Genomic DNA, 19,615 nt, shown 5'->3' on the forward strand with positions numbered 1-19,615 from the left:
GCCCTGCGAGGAAGGAGGCACCGAGCGAGCGCCGGGCCCCGCGAGGAAGGGGGCACCGAGCGAGCGCTGGACCCTGCGAGGAAGGAGGCACCGAGCGAGCGCCGAGCCCTGCGAGGAAGGAGGCACCGAGCGAGCGCTGGGCCCCGCGAGGAAGGAGGCATCGAGCGAGCGCCGGGCCCCGCGAGGAAGGTGGCACCGAGCGAGGGCTGGGCCCTGCGAGGAAGGTGGCACCGAGCGAGCGCTGGGCCCCGCGAGGAAGGAGGCACCGAGTGAGCGCCAGGCCCCGCGAGGAAGGAGGCACCGAGTGAGCGCCGAGCCCTGCGAGGAAGGAGGCACCGAGCGAGCGCCGGGCCCCGCGAGGAAGGTGGCACCGAGCGAGCGCCGGGCCCCGCGAGGAAGGTGGCACCGAGCGAGCGCTGGGCCCCGCGAGAAGGAGGCACCGAGCGAGCGCCGAGCCCTGCGAGGAAGGAGGCACCGAGCGAGCGCCGGGCCCCGCGAGGAAGGAGGCACCGAGCGAGCGCCGGGCCCCGCGAGGAGAAGGAGGCACCAAGCGAGCGCTGGGCCCTGCGAGGAAGGAGGCACCAAGCGAGCGCTGGGCCCTGCGAGGAAGGAGGCACCAAGGGGATGCTGTAAAGTTGAATGACAGGCAGAGCGTGTGGACCCCCCAGCAGAAGATATGGGGAAGGAAACGCCATTTGCGCGGATGGGGGTGCAACAGCCTTGGATCGTGACCGGCGACCATGACGGGGGAAACAGCCCCCAACGCCACCGCCACCTGTTGCTTCCAGGATTACCAGGGCGACCTTTAGGCCGTGCAAGTTCATAGTGCTCCCGTTTGCCCCTTTAATGGCATGCTGCGAACATGATCGGGGTAGGCAGGCTATCTGGGATGGGGGAGGGGGGTGAACGTTAGCTGCCTGTCCCTGTCAAAGTTGTGAAGCTCTATTTTAATCCCGATGGCGTTCTGCATTCCTCCTCCAGCCTTGTAGGCTGTCATCCCCCCCCCCCCACCCCCCTCTCCCCCTGTCCTGCTCCCGAGGTTGAACTCAAAGGACCACATCGAAGTGCACAGCACAGAATCAGGCCATTCGGCCCAACCACTTCATGCTGGTGTTTCACCTCCACTCAATCCTCCTACCAGCTTTCCCTCTCGAAAACTACTATCGTGACCCTCTATTGCCCTCTGCCTCATGCGTCTATATCTATCCAGCTCTCCTCCCCCTCAGGTCACTTAAAGGGGCAACGCAGGTGGAGAAGGTAGTCAAGAAGGCATATGGCATGCTTGCCTTCATTGGCCGGGGCATTGAGTATAAGAATTGGCAAGTCATGTTGCAGCTGTATAGAACCTTAGTTAGGCCACACTTGGAGTATAGTGTTCAATTCTGGTCGCCACACTACCAGAAGGATGTGGAGGCTTTAGAGAGGGTGCAGAAGAGATTTACCAGAATGTTGCCGGGTATGGAGGGCATTAGCTCTGAGGAGCGGTTGAATAAACTCGGTTTGTTCTCACTGGAACGAAGGAGGTTGAGGGGAGACCTGATAGAGGTCTACAAAATTATGAGGGGCATAGATAGAGTGGATAGTCAGAGGATTTTCCCCAGGGGCATAGGTTTAAGGTGAGAGGGGCAAGGTTTACAGGAGATGTACGAGGCAAGTTTTTTTATGCAGAGGGTAGTGGGTGCCTGGAACTCGCTACCGGAGGAGGTGGTGGAAGCAGGGACGATAGTGACATTTAAGGGGCATCTTGACAAATACATGAATAGGATGGGAATAGAGAGATACGGACCCAGGAAGTGTAGAAGATTTTAGTTTAGTCGGGCATCATGGTCGGCACGGGCTTGGAGGGCCGAAGGGCCTGTTCCTGTGCTGTACATTTCTTTGTAAATGTCGTGACACTATTCACCCTGATCGCTCCCTGTGGGAGCGGGTTCCAGATTCGCACCTCGTTCTGGGAAAAGAAGGTTCGCCCCAAAATCCCAAGACCGCAGCCCCCGGGGCGCCCACCGGTCAGGGGCAGTGACCATCATATATCGACGGCGTAACAGAGTGTCGACTTGAGTATGGGGTCTTCTTATAAGCCCGTCTCCTCCGTAGTTGTTTTCTTGCCGCCTGTTGCTGGTTCGGGGCACGCGCGACCTTTTTCAGTCTGCACGAGGGTGGCCTGCGAGCCAGGCCTGTTTTACTACTGCACCTGCTTTCACAGTTATTATTGTTGGTGCTGAACTTCGTCATTTATTTATACGAAAGAAGATCCTTCTTTTAAACAACGCAGTCAACTACCTCCTTTGGGGTCTCGCGTTGCCACGGGCGGCCTCGAGTTTCTTCCCCACAAGCGGAAACAAAACCTTTTCGCAATTTTTTAAAAAGACCTCGAATTAGGTCACCCCCTCAGTTTTCATTTCGCAGACGGAGAATCCTCTCCTGATCTGTCGACCCAGTTATTTCTGGTTTGGTCATGGTAGAATCATAGAATTAACAGTGCAGGAGGAGGCCATTCGGCCCATTGAGCCTGCACCAGACCTTGGACAGAGCACCCTACTGAAGGCCATACCTCCGCCCTATCCCCGTAATCTCACACAACCTTTTTTGTTTGGACACAACGGGCAATTTAGCACGGCCAATCCACCTAACCTGCACATCTTTGGACACTAAGGGGCAATTTAGCACGGCCAATCCACCTAACCTGCACATCTTTGGACACTAAGGGGCAATTTAGCACGGCCAATCCACCTAACCTGCACATCTTTGGACACTAAGGGGCAATTTAGCGCGGCCAATCCACCTAACCTGTACATCTTTGGACACTAACGGACAATTTAGCACGGCCAATCCACCTAACCTGCATCTTTGGCCACTAAGGGACAATTTAGCACGGTCAATCCCCCTAACCTGCACATCTTTGGCTACTAAGGGACATTTTAGCACGGTCAATCCCCCTAACCTGCACATCTTTGGATACTAAGGGGCAATTTAGCACGGCCAATCCACCCAACCTGCACATCTTTGGACACTAAGGGGCAATTTAGCACGGCCAATCCACCTAACCTGCACATCTTTGGACACGAAGGGGCAATTTAGCACGGCCAATCCACCTAACCTGTCCATCTTTGGACTGTGGGAGGAAACCGGAGCACCTGGAGGAAACCCACGCACACACGGGGAGAACGTGCAGACACCGCACAGACAGTGCTAACCACTGTGCTACCATGTCGCCCTTGGGCCTTCTCTGCAGCCCCCCCCCCCCCTTCCCGCCTCCAGAGCCGCAATGGCCTTTTTAACAAGATGGCGACCAGAACGTGCTCACGTTTGGTCCAAAGAAGGTTCGATACAGGTTCAGCACAACTTCCCGGCCTTTCAATTCCGTCCCTCTGAAAAGAGAGTCTTGATTTGCTCATCCCCCCCCCTTCCCCAGAAAGGCAAAATGGCGGTGAACCTTACTGACGTTGAATCAACACTCTTTGTGGCTTCTCCTGGCCGTCCGGTGTGTCACCAATTTACCCCAACACACTCCTCTCCTGTCTGCTCTGCCCCCAAACTACAAGTCCGCGCCTCACTTGCTCCCACAGACGAGTCATCGCCCGACTGCTACCTTACTGGCCGCCCTCGTGTCCTCCCTTCCCACCACCATTTTGTGGCGGTGCTCCGCCCGCACTCCGGAGGCTCCGCGCGAAGGACGACCGGGTGCAGGCAGCTACAGAAATTCGGACGTTCACTCACCTGCCACCCGTTGGAAATCTTCTGGTTGAAGATGCCAAACTCGTACCGGATGCCGTAACCATAGGCGGCCAGTCCCAGTGTTGCCATGGAGTCCAGGAAGCAGGCTAGACAGGGAGGGGAAGAGAGCTCATCAGCCATTTGCATTATACGACCCGTCAGTTAAGCTTCACCGCCCCCCCCCCCCCCCGCCCCGCCCCACACCACAGGCCGCACACGACACGATGTGTTGCACTGGATTTAAAAAGCAGTTTGGGACATCCCAAGTTGGTGACAGGCTTTGTAGAAATGAGAGACATTCTCTAGGGTGGTACATGGTACAGACGCCAGAGGAGCCTTGTGGGGGCAGTACCGTCACCGCAGACAACCCATCCCATCATTCTTCAAGGATATAGAACATAGAAAAATACAGCACAGAACAGGCCCTTCGGCCCACGATGTTGTGCCGAACCTTTGTCCTAGATTAATCAGCGATTATCATAGAATTTACAGTGCAGAAGGAGGCCATTCGGCCCCCTGAGTCTGCACCGGCTCTTGGAAAGAGCACCCTACCCATAGTCAACACCTCCACCCAACACCAAGGGCAATTTTGGACACTAAGGGCAATTTATCATGGCCAATCCACCTAACCTGCACACCTTTGGACTGTGGGAGGAAACCGGAGCACCCGGAGGAAACCCACACAGACACGGGGAGGACGTGCAGACTCCGCACAGACAGTGACCCAAGCCGGAATCGAACCTGGGACCCTGGAGCTGTGAAGCAATTGTGCTATCCACAATGCTACCGTGCTGCCCACTTGACCGTCAGTCAATCAACTTTTTCCTCCCCCGGTTTTAATGCTTCATATATCTGGTAAAGAGAAATGTTCAAATATAATTCAAAGGAAACAATCTTTTTTGAATGCCCCGATGATTTTTCTTCAGGGTTACACACAGCAGTGTCCTGGAGATTAATCTTCAATTCCTGGAGACTACAGGCCAATCCTCGAGGATTGGCAACCCCAAGGCACTTACTCGCTGTCTATTGACCCTCGATCTGTTTGTAAGCGTCACTGACTCAGCAATAACCTGCTCCCGGACGCTCAGTTTGGGTTCCGCCCAGGGTCACTCAGCTCCTGACCTCATTACAGCCTTGGTTCAAACATGGACAAAAGAGCTGAATGCCAGAGGTGAGGCGAGAGTGACTGCCCTTTGACATCAAGGCAGCGTTTGACCGGGTCTGGCATCACGGAGCCCGAGCTACACTGGAGTCAGTGGGAATCAGGGGGAAACTCTCCGCTGGTTGGAGTCAGACCCGGCACAAAGGAAGATAGTTGTGGTGGTTGGAGGGCAATCATCTCAGCTCCAGGACGTCACTGCAGGAGTTCCTCAGGGTCGTGTCCTAGGCCCCAACCATCTTCAGCTGCTTCATCAATGTCCTCCCTTCCATCACAAGGTCAGAAGTGGGGATGTTTGCGGACGACTGCACAATGTTCAGCACCATTCGCGGCTCCTCAGATACTGAATCAGTCCCTGTCCAAATGCAGCAAGACCTGGACAATATCCAGGCTCGGGGCTGACAAGTGGCAAGTTACATTCACACCACACAAGTGCCCGGCAATGACCATCTCCTGCAAGAGAGGATCGAACCATCGCCCCTTGACATTCAATAGCATCACCATCGCTGAATCTCCCACAATCAACATCCTGGGGGTGACCATTGATCAGAAACTGAACTGGGCCCAGCCACATTAATACTGTGGCTACCAGAGCAGGTCAGAGGCTGGGAATCCTGCGGAGAGTAACTCACTTCCTGACTCCCCCCAAAGCCTGTCCACCATCTACAAGGCACAAGTCAGGAGTGTGAGGGAATACTCTCCACTCGCCTGGACTCCCAACGACACTCGAGAAGCTCGACACCATCCAGGACAAAGCAGCCCCGCTCGATCGACACGCTAACCACAAACATTCACTCCCTCTCCCCCGCCCCCCCCCCCCACACACAGGGAGCGATTTAGCGGAATGTTTTTCGGCGTGATTTTGGGCGAGTTGGACAGATTGTTTCCCGCCCCACTGACTCTCTGGGGGAGATCCACACCGGTATTCACCAACACTCAAGTCACATTTTGGGGTCTTGGGGAGTTTCGCACTGGTCAAACCCACACTTGGCAATTTTTTCATTCCGCGGGGAGCTGAACGCGCTGGGGAGACCGGCTCCTCGGAGATCAGGCCGCCATTTTGAAAGGGTGCCCTGATCTCTAGGTGAGCTCGAGTGCCCCCTACACCCCCTCACCCATGGGCAATGTTACCCCCCGCGTACATGGGTATTACCCCAACCCCCTCCAAGTGAGGACAGGCCCAATGGAGGTAGCGGGACACCCCCCCCCTCTTTTCAGGCCTCCCCACCCCCTCTTTCTGGACCGCACCCTTCACCTCTCTCAACTTTTAGGAGGCCCCTTCATACCCGCCCTTCACCCCTTCCCCAACCCATCATACCCCATTCATCCTTCTTTTCATGGGCATGGCCCCCCTCAGGCCCTACCCTTGGCAGTGCCATCCTGGCATTTCCCCTTCCACCCTGGCAGTGCCAAGGTGCCCAGGTGTCAGAGGACCACCCTGCCCGGCTCCTGAACACCGAGAGGGGGGTGGGGTCTCCTATGGCCTGGGGGACCTCCCCAGGTGCCGATACGTCTGGTCCACACTAGTGTGGACTCGTGCTAAACGGCGCTCTCGTGACCTCTCGCTGGGGAGCCGGTTAGTTCCCGGGAGGCCATTAGATTGGACTTGCATCTTGCTAATGCAATGCAGACTGCCCTTAATTGGTGTCGCGTCCCGTCTGGCGGGATCAGGAACCCATCCAGAGCTGGCTGGTTAGATCGGGAAAGGATTTGCGGCGTTACATCGCACCCACAGGGTCTCTCGCACACACACCTCGAATCTATACAGTGCAGGAGGCCATGGTGTCTGCACTGCACTCTACCTAGGCCCTATCCCTGTAACCCCACCTAACCTGCACATCTTTGGACTGCGGGAGGAAATCGGAGCACCCGGAGGAAACCCACGCACACACGGGGAGGATGTACACACGCCACACTTGTGGGGCAGGATGGCCCAGTGTGAGGGGCGCCGCCAGCAGAAATGGGGGCCCTCAGCTGAAAGGGGAGGGGAGCGCTGCCGAAACGGACGCTGAGCCGCGGGAGGCTGCTCACCTGCCAGTCGGCCGAGACCCCCGTTGCCAAGGCCGGCGTCTTCTTCGATCTCTTCCAGCTCCTCCATGTCCAGACCCAGCTGCGGAAGGAAGTGAAAGGAGTAAGCAAGGCACCATCCCAACCCTTGGGTGCAGCGGGACTGGGGTTTTACACAGCAGGACGGTCCCAGGCTCGGTGTCCGGCCCATGGAAGGGGGTGCGACAATTGGCCGGAACACCACCAAGGAGGGGGGGGGGGGGGGTTTAAACACGAACACGCCCACGCCTCAGACTGGTGCTACCTCAGCACAACGGAGGGCGTTAGCGGGCGGGGATGGGGGGGGGGATTTGGGCAGTTCTAGGATGTGGAACAGGTTGGGAACGCGGAGGAGTCCAAAGCAGGGGTTAAAACGGACGAAATGGCAGAGATCACTCCCGAAGGATCCACAATGTTAAAGTTCATCTTCTGCCTGACTCGAGTGTCGAATTAAGAGGGAGCAGGGGGGCAGGAGAGAGGGACTGTAATGGGAGACGGCCCTCAAACAGCTGCAGGCGATTTTTGCCGACTCAGTCGGCCTGCTAAATGTCACGGTTCCTCAGAACGCAGCCCAGAGCCTGGTTAGCTCAGTCACCCAACCCGCCCGGCCTGTCAATCGTTGACGCATTGTACTGAAGCCTGTTAAAGTGACTCGTCCCGACCGAGGGGTGTCTGGTGATGGCAGGCTTCAGGAATCCTCGCCCATTGGAGACTCTTCAGGTTTCTTCAGGCTAGATGGGGAAGAATGTTGATGGGGGGGCGGGCGAAACCACAGTCACACTTGCTGAGTTACAGCCAGCAATTGCGACACACTGCCATGCCCTCTCTAGCGTGGCCACAGCCAAGGTGAAGGGTCATGCCACCCAGACGCCACCCTGGCTGGGATCGGTCTGGCTCGAGTGGCCTCCTTTGCCAACTCGCCCACCCACAGGCTCTCCTGGGACCAATAGCCGAGTGGTCCAGGGCACCTGGTGATCCGTCAAAGTTGCATTGGGACTGAATGTTCCCGAGGTAGCTCCCGCAGATAGGGGCTCAACCGCAGTTGCGTTGGAGATTAACAAGAGGCTGCGGAGCCAATGGACATAACTGGACTATTCTGGTAGGCGGGGGTAGAATTTGGACTCCGCCATTCCACAGAAGGGATCGGGAGAAGCAATACAGGCTTCATGGCATAGTTTCAGAGAGCGTGCAGGGGCATCGATGCATCTTTGAAAAGTGGCAAGAGAGCGCATGGGACATTGGACTTCATAAGTAGAGATATGGAGTACAAAAGCAGAAAGGTTATACCGAGCCTTTGGGCAGCACGGTAGCACAGTGGTTAGCACTGTGGCTTCACAACACCAGGGTCCCAGGTTCGATTCCCGGCTTGGGTCACTGTCTGTGCGGAGTCTGCACATCCTCCCCGTGTCTGCGTGGGTTTCCTCCGGGTGCTCCGGTTTCCTCCCACAGTCCAAAGATGTGCAGGTTAGGTGGATTGGCCGTGCTAAATTGCCCTTAAGTGTCCAAAATTGCCCTTAGTGTCCAAAAAGGATAGGAGGGGTCATTGGGTTACGGGAATAGGGTGGAAGTGAGGGCTTAAGTGGGTCGGTGCAGACTCGATGGGCCAAATGGCCTCCTTCTGCACTGTATGTTCTATGTTCTTTATGAAGCACTGTTTTGGCCCCAGAGTATTGGGCCCAGTTCTTGGACCCAAACTTTAGGGAGCATGTGAGGGTCCAAGAGGAAGCGGAAGAGGGGAGATTCACCCAGAACGGTTCCAGGGACGAGGGGATTTTAGCTCCGAGGTTCAGGTTGGAGAAGACGGGGTTTATTCCCCTCGGAGAGAAGGAGATCGGGGGGTGGGGGGGGTGGATGGCTATTCGAGTGGGATACAGTGAAGGGGGAGGGGGGGGGGGGATGGGACTGACTGGATTGGCGTCGAGAGACCCCATGCCAAGGGACAACATTTGAATGCAATGTGCAGGACAGGAGTGGCGCGGATACACCGATCGAACAGTGTGAGAACTTTGCGGGTTGAGGGATGGAGAATGGACATGCAGCAGGTCAGGGATGTGAGCTGAGGGGTGGGGGAGCAGTGCGTCGGTGCCCAGCTACCCCCCCCCCCGTTCTCTTACCTGATAGATGGCTTCGTCGCAGGCGTTCTGTAGACCCAGGTTCACCATGGTGTTCTGCAGAGTGCGGCCCATGTAAAACTCCAGGGACAGGTAATAGATACGCTGCGGGGTGGCAGAGGGAGACAGAGAAGGAATGTCAGTCAGTCGTCTAGGCAGACAAATCGCAGGAAAAACAGACAGCAAGGACAAGGAACGGGTTCTGGCACGAGGCCGACTCAGGATCACCCTGAAATGATAGGGGTTACATTACTAGGGTGGGTCGCACAGATGAGGCCGAATCCCCCTCGAGTAGAGTCACAGACGGAAGTCATTTGGCCGATTCGGCACCTACTCTGAATGATCAGTCTGCCCATGTCCATTTCCCCAACCATTGGCAACCCGAAAATCTCGCCTGCACATCCTTTCAACACCAAGGGGCAATTAAGCCCGGCGATCCACACACACAAACAGTACTGTACACCTTACAGTACTGTACCCCAGTGTTATACAGTGACAGACACGTCTCCACCAGTACTGTACCTCAGTGTTATACACTGACAGACCCGTCCCACCAGTACTGTACCCCAGTGTTATACAGTGACAGACACGTCCCCACCAGTACTGTACCCCAGTGTTATACAGTGAGACACGTCCCCACCAGTACTGTACCCCAGTGTTATACAGTGACAGTCCCGTCCCCACCAGTACTGTACCCCAGTGTTATACAGTGACAGTCCCGTCCCCACCAGTACTGTACCCCAGTGTTATACAGTGACAGTCCCGTCCCCACCAGTACTGTACCCCAGTGTTATACAGTGACAGACCCGTCCCCGCCAGTACTGTACCCCAGTGTTATACAGTGACAGACCCGTCCGCGCCAGTACTGTACCCCAGTGTTATACAGTGACAGTCCCGTCCCCACCAGTACTGTACCCCAGTGTTATACAGTGACAGACACGTCCCCACCAGTACTGTACCCCAGTGTTATACAGTGACAGTCCCGTCCCCACCAGTACTGTACCCCAGTGTTATACAGTGACAGTCCCGTCCCCACCAGTACTGTACCCCAGTGTTATACAGTGACAGACACGTCCCCACCAGTACTGTACCCCAGTGTTATACAGTGAGACACGTCCCCACCAGTACTGTACCCCAGTGTTATACAGTGACAGTCCCGTCCCCACCAGTACTGTACCCCAGTGTTATACAGTGACAGTCCCGTCCCCACCAGTACTGTACCCCAGTGTTATACAGTGACAGACCCGTCCCCGCCAGTACTGTACCCCAGTGTTATACAGTGACAGACCCGTCCCCGCCAGTACTGTACCCCAGTGTTATACAGTGACAGACCCATCCCCACCAGTACTGTACCCCAATTATACAGTGACAGACCCGTCCCCACCAGTACTGTACCCCAGTGTTATACAGTGACAGACACGTCCCCACCAGTACTGTACCCCAGTGTTATACAGTGACAGACCCGTCTTCACCAGTACTGTACCCCAGTGTTATACAGTGACAGACCCGTCCACACCAGTACTGTACCCCAGTGTTATACAGTGACAGACCCGTCCCCGCCAGTACTGTACCCCAGTGTTACACAGTGACAGACCCGTCCCCGCCAGTACTGTACCCCAATGTTATACAGTGACAGACCCGTCTCCGCCAGTACTGTACCCCAGTGTTACACAGTGACAGACCCGTCCCCGCCAGTACTGTACCCCAGTGTTACACAGTGACAGACCCGTCCCCACCAGTACTGTATCCCAGTGTTATACAGTGACAGACCCGCCCCCACCAGTACTGTATCCCAGTGTTATACAGTGACAGACCCGTCCCCACCAGTACTGTACCAGTGTTATAGTGACAGACCCGTCCCCACCAGTACTGTATCCCAGTGTTATACAGTGACAGACCCGTCCCCACCAGTACTGTATCCCAGTGTTATACAGTGACAGACCCGTCCCCACCAGTACTGTACCCCAGTGTTATACAGTAACAGACCCGTCCCCGCCAGTACTCTACCCCAGTGTTATACAGTGACAGACCCGTCCCCGCCAGTACTGTACCCCAGTATTACACAGTGACAGACCCGTCCCCGCCAGTACTGTATCCCAGTGTTATACAGTAACAGACCCGTCCCCGCCAGTACTGTACCCCAGTGTAACACAGTGACAGACCCGTCCCCACCAGTACTGTATCCCAGTGTTACACAGTGACAGACCCGCCCCCACCAGTACTGTATCTCAGTGTTATACAGTGACAGACCCGTCCCCACCAGTACTGTACCCCAGTGTTATACAGTGACAGACCCGCCCCCACCAGTACTGTATCTCAGTGTTATACAGTGACAGACCCGTCCCCACCAGTACTGTACCCCAGTGTTACACAGTGACAGACCCGCCCCCACCAGTACTGTATCTCAGTGTTATACAAAGACAGACCCGTCCCCACCAGTACTGTACCCCAGTGTTATACAGTGACAGACACGTCCCCACCAGTACTGTACCCCAGTGTTATACAGTGACAGACCCGTCCCCACCAGTACTGTACCCCAGTGTTATACAGTGACAGACCCGTCCCCACCAGTACTGTACCCCAGTGTTATACAGTGACAGACCCGTCCCCACCAGTACTGTACCCCAGTGTTATACAGTGACAGACCCGTCCCCACCAGTACTGTACCCCAGTGTTATACAGTGACAGACCCATCCCCACCAGTACTGTACCCCAATTATACAGTGACAGACCCGTCCCCACCAGTACTGTACCCCAGTGTTATACAGTGACAGACACGTCCCCACCAGTACTGTACCCCAGTGTTATACAGTGACAGACCCGTCCCCACCAGTACTGTACCCCAGTGTTATACAGTGACAGACCCGTCCCCGCCAGTACTGTACCCCAGTGTTACACAGTGACAGACATGTCCCCGCCAGTACTGTATCCCAGTGTTATACAGTGACAGACCCGTCCCCGCCAGTACTGTACCCCAGTGTTACACAGTGACAGACCCGTCCCCACCAGTACTGTATGCCAGTGTTACACAGTGACAGACCCGCCCCCACCAGTACTGTATCCCAGTGTTATACAGTGACAGACCCGTACCCCACCAGTACTGTACCCCAGTGTTATAGTGACAGACCCGTCCCCACTCAGTACTGTATTCCAGTGTTATACAGTGACGAGACCCGTCCCCACCAGTACTGTACCCCAGTGTTATACAGTGACAGACCCGTCCCCACCAGTACTGTACCCCAGTGTTATACAGTGACTAGACCCGTCCCCACCAGTACTGTACCCCAGTGTTATACAGTGACAGACCCATCCCCACCAGTACTGTACCCCAATTATAACAGTGACAGACCCGTCCCCACCAGTACTGTACCCCAGTGTTATACAGTGACAGACACGTCCCCACCAGTACTGTACCCCAGTGTTATACAGTGACAGACCCGTCCCCACCAGTACTGTACCCCAGTGTTATACAGTGACAGACCCGTCCCCACCAGTACTGTACCCAGTGTTATAGTGACAGACCCGTCCCCACCAGTACTGTATCCAGTGTTATACAGTGACAGACCCGTCCCACCAGTACTGTACCCCAGTGTTATACAGTGACAGAGTTGTCCCACCAGTACTGGTACCCCAGTGTTATACAGTGACAGACCCGTCCCCCACCAGTACTGTACCCAGTGTTACATAGAACATAGAACAATACAGCGCAGTACAGGCCCTTCGGCCCACGATGTTGCACCAAAACAAAAGCCATCTAACCTACACTATGCCATTAATCATCCATATGTTTATCCAATAAACTTTTAAATGCCCTCAATGTTGACGAGTTCACTACTGTAGCAGGTAGGGCATTCCACGGCCTCACTACTCTTTGCGTAAAGAACCTACCTCTGACCTCTGTCCTATATCTATTACCCCTCAGTTTAAAGTTATGTCCCCTCGTGCCAGCCATTTCCATCCGCGGAGAAGGCTCTCACTGTCCACCCTATCCAACCCCCTGATCATTTTGTATGCCTCTATTAAGTCTCCTTTTTAACCTTCTTCTCTCCAACGAAAACAACCTCAAGTCCATCAGCCTTTCCTCATAAGATTTTCCCTCCATACCAGCAACATCCTGGTAAATCTCCACTGCACCCGCTCCAAAGCCTCCACGTCCTTCCTATAATGCGGTGACCAGAACTGTACGCAATACTCCAAATGCGGCGTACCAGAGTTCTGTACAGCTGCAACATGACCTCCCGACTCCGGAACTCAATCCCTCTACCAATAAAGGTCCAACACTCCATAGGCCTTCTTCACAACCCTATCAACCTGGGTGGCAATTTTCAGGGATCTATGTACATGGACACCTAGATCCCTCTGCTCATCCACACTTTGTAAGAACTTTACCATTAGCCAATATAGTCCGCATTCCTGTTATTCCTTCCAAAGTGAATCACCTCACACTTCTCTACATTAAACTCCATTTGCCACCTCTCAGCCAGCTCTGCAGCTTATCTATATCCCTCTGTAACCTGCTACATCCTTCCACACTATCGACAACACCACCGACTTTAGTATCGTCTGCAAATTTACTCACCCACCCTTCTGCGCCTTCCTCTAGGTCATTGATTAAGAAATTGAACAAACAGGCAACGGCCCCAGAACAGATCCTTGTGGTACTCCACTTGCGACTGTACTCCATTCTGAACATTTCCATCAACCACCACCCTCTGTCTTCTTTCAGCTAGCCAATTTCTGATCCACATCTCTAAATCACCCTCAATCCCCAGCCTCCGTATTTCTGCAATAGCCTACCGTGGGGAACCTTATCAAACGCTTTGCTGAAATCCATATACACCACATCAACTGCTCTACCCTCATCTACCTGTTCAGTCACCTTCTCAAAAAACTCAATAAGGTTTGTGAGGCATGACTTACCCTTCACAAAGCGATGCTGACTATCCCTGATCATATTATTCCTATCTAGATGATTATAAATCTTTGTCTCTTATAATCCCCTCCAAGACTTTACCCACTAACAGACGTGAGGTTCTCACCGGTCTATAGTTGCCGGGGTTGTCTCTGCTCCCCTTTTTGAACAAAGGGACCACATTTGCTGTCCTCCAGTCCTCTGGCAACTATTCCTGTAGCCAATGATGACATAAAGATCAAAGCCAAAGTCCAGCAATCTCTTCCCTGGCCTCCCAGAGAATCCTAGGATAAATCCATCAGGGTCCCGGGGACTTATCTATTTTAAGGCCTGTCCAGAATTGCCAAACACCTCTTCCTACGTACCTCAATGCCATCTATTCTATTAGCCTGGGCTCAGCATTCTCCTCCACAACATTACCTTTTTCCTGAGTGAATACTGACGAAAAATATTCATTTAGTATCTCGCCTATCTCCTCAGGACTCCACACACAATTTCCCATCCCTGTCCTTGACTGGTCCTACTCTTTCCCTAGTCATTCCGCTTATTCCTGACATACCTATAGAAAGGCTTTTGGGTTTTCCTTGATCCTTCCTGCCAAATACTTCTCATGTCCCCTCCTTGCTCGTCTTAGCTCTCTCTTTAGATCCTTCCTCGCTACCTTGTAACTATCCATCGCCCCAACTGAAAACTTCACACCTCATCTTCACATAGGCCTCCTTCTTCCTCTTAACAAGAGATTCCACTTCCTTGGTAAACCACGATTCCCTCGCTCGACGCCTTCCTCCGCCTGACCGGTACATACTTATCAAGAACACGCAGTAGCTGATCCTTGAACAAGCCCCACTTATCCAGTGTGCCCAACACTTGCAGCCTACTTCTCCACCTTATCCCCCCCAAGTCACGTCTAATGGCATCATAATCGCCCTTCCCCCAGCTATAACTCTTGCCCTGCGGTGTATACTTATCCCTTTCCATCATTAACGTAAACTAAGTGACAGACCCCTCCCACCAGTACTCTACCCCAGTGTTATACAGTGACAGAGCCGTCCCCACCAGTACTGTACCCCAGTGTTATACAGTGACAGACGCGTCGCCACCAGTACTGTACCCCAGTGTAATACAGTGACAGACACGTCCCCACCAGTACTGTACCCCAGTGATACAGTGACAGACCCCCTCCCCACCAGTACTGTACCCCAGTGTTAAGACAGTGACAGAGCCGTCCCCACCAGTACTGTACCCCAGTGTTATACAGTGACAGATCCGTCCCCACCAGTACTGTACCCCAATGTTATACAGTGACAGAGCCGTCCCCACCAGTACTGTACCCCAGCGTTATACAGTGACAGACCCGTCGGCCACCAGTACTGTATCCCAGTGTTAATTGATAGACCCATCCCCACCAGTACTGTACCCCGAGTATGTTATACAGTGACAGACCCGTCCCCGGCAGTACTGTACCAGTGGTTATACTAGTGACAGACCCTCCCCACCAGTACTGTACCCCAGTGTTATACAGTGACAGACCCGTCCCCACCAGTACTGTACCCCAGTGTTATACAGTGACAGACCCCTCCCCACCAGTACTTGTATCCCAGTGTTATACAGTGAGACCCCTCCCCACCAGTGCTGTATCCCAGTGTTATACAGTGACAGACCCGTCCCCACCAGTACTGTACCCGTGTTATACAGTGATCGACCCGTCCCCACCAGTACTGTAGCCCCAGTAGTTATACAGTGACAGACCCGTCGCCACCAGTACTGTACCCCAGTGTTTATACAGTGACAGACCCGTCCCCACCAGTGCTGTACCCCAGTGTTATACAGTGACAGACCCGTTCCCACCAGTACTGTACCCCAGTGTTAATGATAGACCCGCCCACACCAGTACTGTACCCCAGTGTTAACGATAGTCCCGTCCCCACCAGTACTGTACCCAGTGTTTATACAGTGACAGACCCGTCCCCGGAAAGTACTGTACCCAGTGTTATACAGTGACAGACCCGTCCCCACCTGTACTGTACCCCAGTGTTATACAGTGACAGACCCGTCCCCACCAGTACTGTACAGTGACAGACCCATCCCCACCAGTACTGTACCCCAGTGTTATACAGTGACAGACATGTCCCCACCAATACTGTACCCCAGTGTTATACAGTGACAGACCCGTCCCACCAATACTGGTACCCAGTGTTATACAGTGACAGACCCGTCCCAACCAGTACTGTACCCCAGTGTTATACAGTGACAGACCCATCCCCACCAGTACTGGTACCCAGTGATATACAGTGACAGTCCCGTCCCCACCAGTATTGGACCCCAGTGTTATACAGTGACGGACCCCTACCCAACCGTACTGTACCCCCACTGTTACAGTGACAGACCCGTCCCCATCAGTACTGTACCCCAGTGTTATACAGTGACAGACCCGTCCCCCACCAGTACTGTACCCCAGTGTTTAATACAGTGACAGACCCGTCCCCACCAGTACTGTACCCCAGTGTTATACAGTGACAGACCCCTCCCCCACCAGTACTGTACCCCAGTGTTATACAGTGAGACCCCTCCCACCAGTGCTGTACCCCAGTGTTATACAGTGACAGACCCGTCCCCACCAGTACTGTACCCCAGTGTTATACAGTGACCGACCCGTCCCCACCAGTACTGTACTCCAGTGTTTATACAGTGACAGACCCGTCCCCACCAGTGCTGTACCCCAGTGTTAATGATAGACCCGCCCCCACCAGTACTGTACCCCAGTGTTATACAGTGACAGACCCGTCCCCACCTGTACTGTACCCCAGTGTTATACAGTGACAGACCCGTCCCCACCAGTACTGTATAGTGACAGACCCGTCCCCACCAGTACTGTACCCCAGTGTTATACAGTGACAGACATGTCCCCACCAATACTGTACCCCAGTGTTATACAGTGACTGACCCGTCCCCACCAGTACTGTACCCCAGTGTTATACAGTGACAGACCCGTCCCCACCAGTACTGTACCCCAGTGTTATACAGTGACAGACCCGTCCCCACCAGTACTGTACCCCAGTGTTATACAGTGACAGACCTATCCCCACCCAGTACTGTACTCCAGTGTTATACAGTGACGACCCGTCCCCGCCAGTACTGTACCCCAGTGTTATACAGTGACAGACCCGTCCCCACCAGTACTGTACCCCAGTGTTATACAGTGATAGACCCGTCCCCACCAGTACTGTACCCCACTGTTACACAGTGACAGACCCATCCCACCAGTACTGTACCCCAGTGTTATACAGTGATAGACCCGTCCCCACCAGTACTGTACCCCACTGTTACACAGTGACAGACACGTCCCCACCAGTACTGCTACCCCAGTGTTATACAGTGACAGACCCGTCCCCACCAGTACTGTACCCCAGTGTTATACAGTGACAGATCCGTCCCCACCAGTACTGTATCCCAGTATTATATAGTGACAGACCTGTCCCCACCAGTACTGTATCCCAGTGTTATAGTGACAGACCCGTCCCACCAGTACTGTACCCCAGTGTTATAGTGACAGACCTGTCCCCCACCAGTACTGTATCCCAGTGTTATAGTGACAGACCCGTCCCCACCAGTACTGTACCCAGTGTTATAGTGACAGACCCGTCTCCACCAGTACTGTATCCCAGTGTTATACAGCGACAGACCCATCCCCACCAGTACTGTACCCCAGTGTTATACAGTGAAGACCCGTCCCACCAGTACTGTACCCCAGTGTTATACAGTGACAGACCCGTCCCCACCAGTACTGTACCCCAGTGTTATACAGCGACAGGCCCGTCCCCACAAAGTCAGAAATGACATGGTTAGGAATGAAGGACGGGAATGGAGACATCTTTCTCTTGTTAATTTTTTCCGCAATGAGAATTGCTTTCAGAGGATTTGAAATAAACGAGGGTCGGCCATGGGCGGGGGGGGGGGGGGGGGGGGGGGGGGGGGGGGGGGGGGGGGGGGGGAAGAGAGAAAGAGTTGCCAGCTTTGTTATTTATTGAACACGGTTGCTGTGGAGAATTTCCATCTGCCCCAAACACTGCAAACGTTTTGTCGCCCTCGCATGACCACAATAATCCGCTCGCTCAAGAATGCCAAACAAAACTGGGTCGTTTTGACTTCAGCTGCAGCCTGTGTCTGGCGAGCCAATGTATGGGCTCTTGCTGCTGCCCGATGTAGCGTCAGGATGAGGACTCTGGGCCTGTGTGTGGGGGAGGGGGGGTGGGGGAGCCTCGATCTGCAAGCCTGCGAGCGTCAGCTCTGCAGACCGCGCCACTGCTTTCGCTGATTTTAATCTGCTTGAGCTGAAGACTGGAAAATAAATGTTTCGATTGGAGAAGGGCAGCGCGGTACGCTCCACATTCACAGAGTGTGGGGGGCGGGGGGCATTTAAATTGGAGAAGGAAAGGTCTCTGGGTTTTATTGCAACGCTGACAGATTCTGTTGGGATTGGCATTAAACAGGAGATTAGAGATGCATGTGATAAAGGAACGGGACAATTTTAATCTGCTTATGGATCGAGTGAATCAAATTAGCCGCAATATGTAGAGGTAGGAACTCCTGTCAGTGGTTTCTATAGAATTTACAGTCCCGAAGGAGGCCATTCAGCCCATCGAGTCTGCACCGGCCCTTGGAAGGAGCACCCTACCAAGGTCCACACCTCCACCCGGTCCCGTAACCCAGTGGTCCCACCTCATCTTTTTGGACACTAAGGGACAATTTAGCACGGCCAATCCACCTAACCTGCACATCTTTGGACACTAAGGGACAATTTAGCATGGCCAATCCACCTAACCTGCACATCTTTGGACACTAAGGGCAATGTATCATGGCCAATCCACCTGACCTGCCACATCTTTGGACAGTGGGAGGAAACCCACGCACACACGGGGAGGACGTGCAGACTCCGCACACACGGTGACCTAAGCCGGGAATCGAACCTGGGACTCTGAACTGTGAAGCAATTGTGCAAACTACTTTTTTCCCCAGGTTAGAGGGGTCAATTACTAGGGGGCATAGGTTTAAGGAGCGAGGGGCAAGGTTTAGCGTAGATGTACGAGGCAAGTTTTTTACGCAGAGGGTAGTGGGTGCCTGGAACTCGCTGCCGGAGGAGGTGGTGAAGCAAGGGACGATAGGGACATTTAAGGGCATCTTTGACAAATACATGAATAGGATGGGAATAGAGGGAGACGGACCCAGGAAGTGTAGAACATTTAGTTTAGAGGGGCAGCATGGTCGGCACGGGCTTGGAGGGCCGAAGGGCCTGTTCCTGTGCTGTACATTTCTTTGTTCACTATGCTCCGTGTCCTACCGTGGGTTTCCTCCACAGTCCCAAAGATGTGCGGGTTAGGAGAACTGGCCGTGATAAATTGCTCCTCAAGTGTCCAAAGGGTTAGGTGGGTTACAGGGAAATGCTGGGGGCCTGGCTGGGTGGTCTTTCAGAGGGTCGGTGCAGACTAACAGGGCCGAATGGCCTCCTCTTGCATTATGGGATTCTACGGAATATATTCGATCAGCCATGATCATTTTCAATGGCGGAGAAGGCTCGTGGGATTGAATGGCTCCTAGTTCATGTTAGAATTGTCCTTTCTCATCCTCCCTGCAACTCAGTGTTTAACTCAAGGTTTAATCTCCAAATCCAAATAG

At 54.0% G+C, this 19,615-nt stretch overlaps 1 protein-coding gene across 1 annotated transcript in view; it reads right to left on the reverse strand.

Annotated features, from left to right (window-relative positions):
* Positions 1-2,438: 2,438 nt before the first annotated feature.
* Positions 2,439-19,615, reverse strand: part of LOC140400213 (glycogen phosphorylase, muscle form-like) — a 29,386-nt gene continuing 12,209 nt past the window's right edge. The window contains exons 2-5 of the mRNA XM_072489682.1: positions 9,034-9,135; positions 6,905-6,983; positions 3,718-3,821; positions 2,439-2,444 (exon numbers count right to left, since the gene is read on the reverse strand). Of these exons, the coding sequence (XP_072345783.1) occupies positions 2,439-2,444; positions 3,718-3,821; positions 6,905-6,983; positions 9,034-9,135 (291 nt within the window). The remainder of the gene's footprint in view (positions 2,445-3,717; positions 3,822-6,904; positions 6,984-9,033; positions 9,136-19,615) is intronic.

This window comes from Scyliorhinus torazame, chromosome 24 (genome assembly GCF_047496885.1).
Source record: "Scyliorhinus torazame isolate Kashiwa2021f chromosome 24, sScyTor2.1, whole genome shotgun sequence".
Taxonomy (NCBI): Eukaryota; Metazoa; Chordata; class Chondrichthyes; order Carcharhiniformes; family Scyliorhinidae; genus Scyliorhinus; species Scyliorhinus torazame.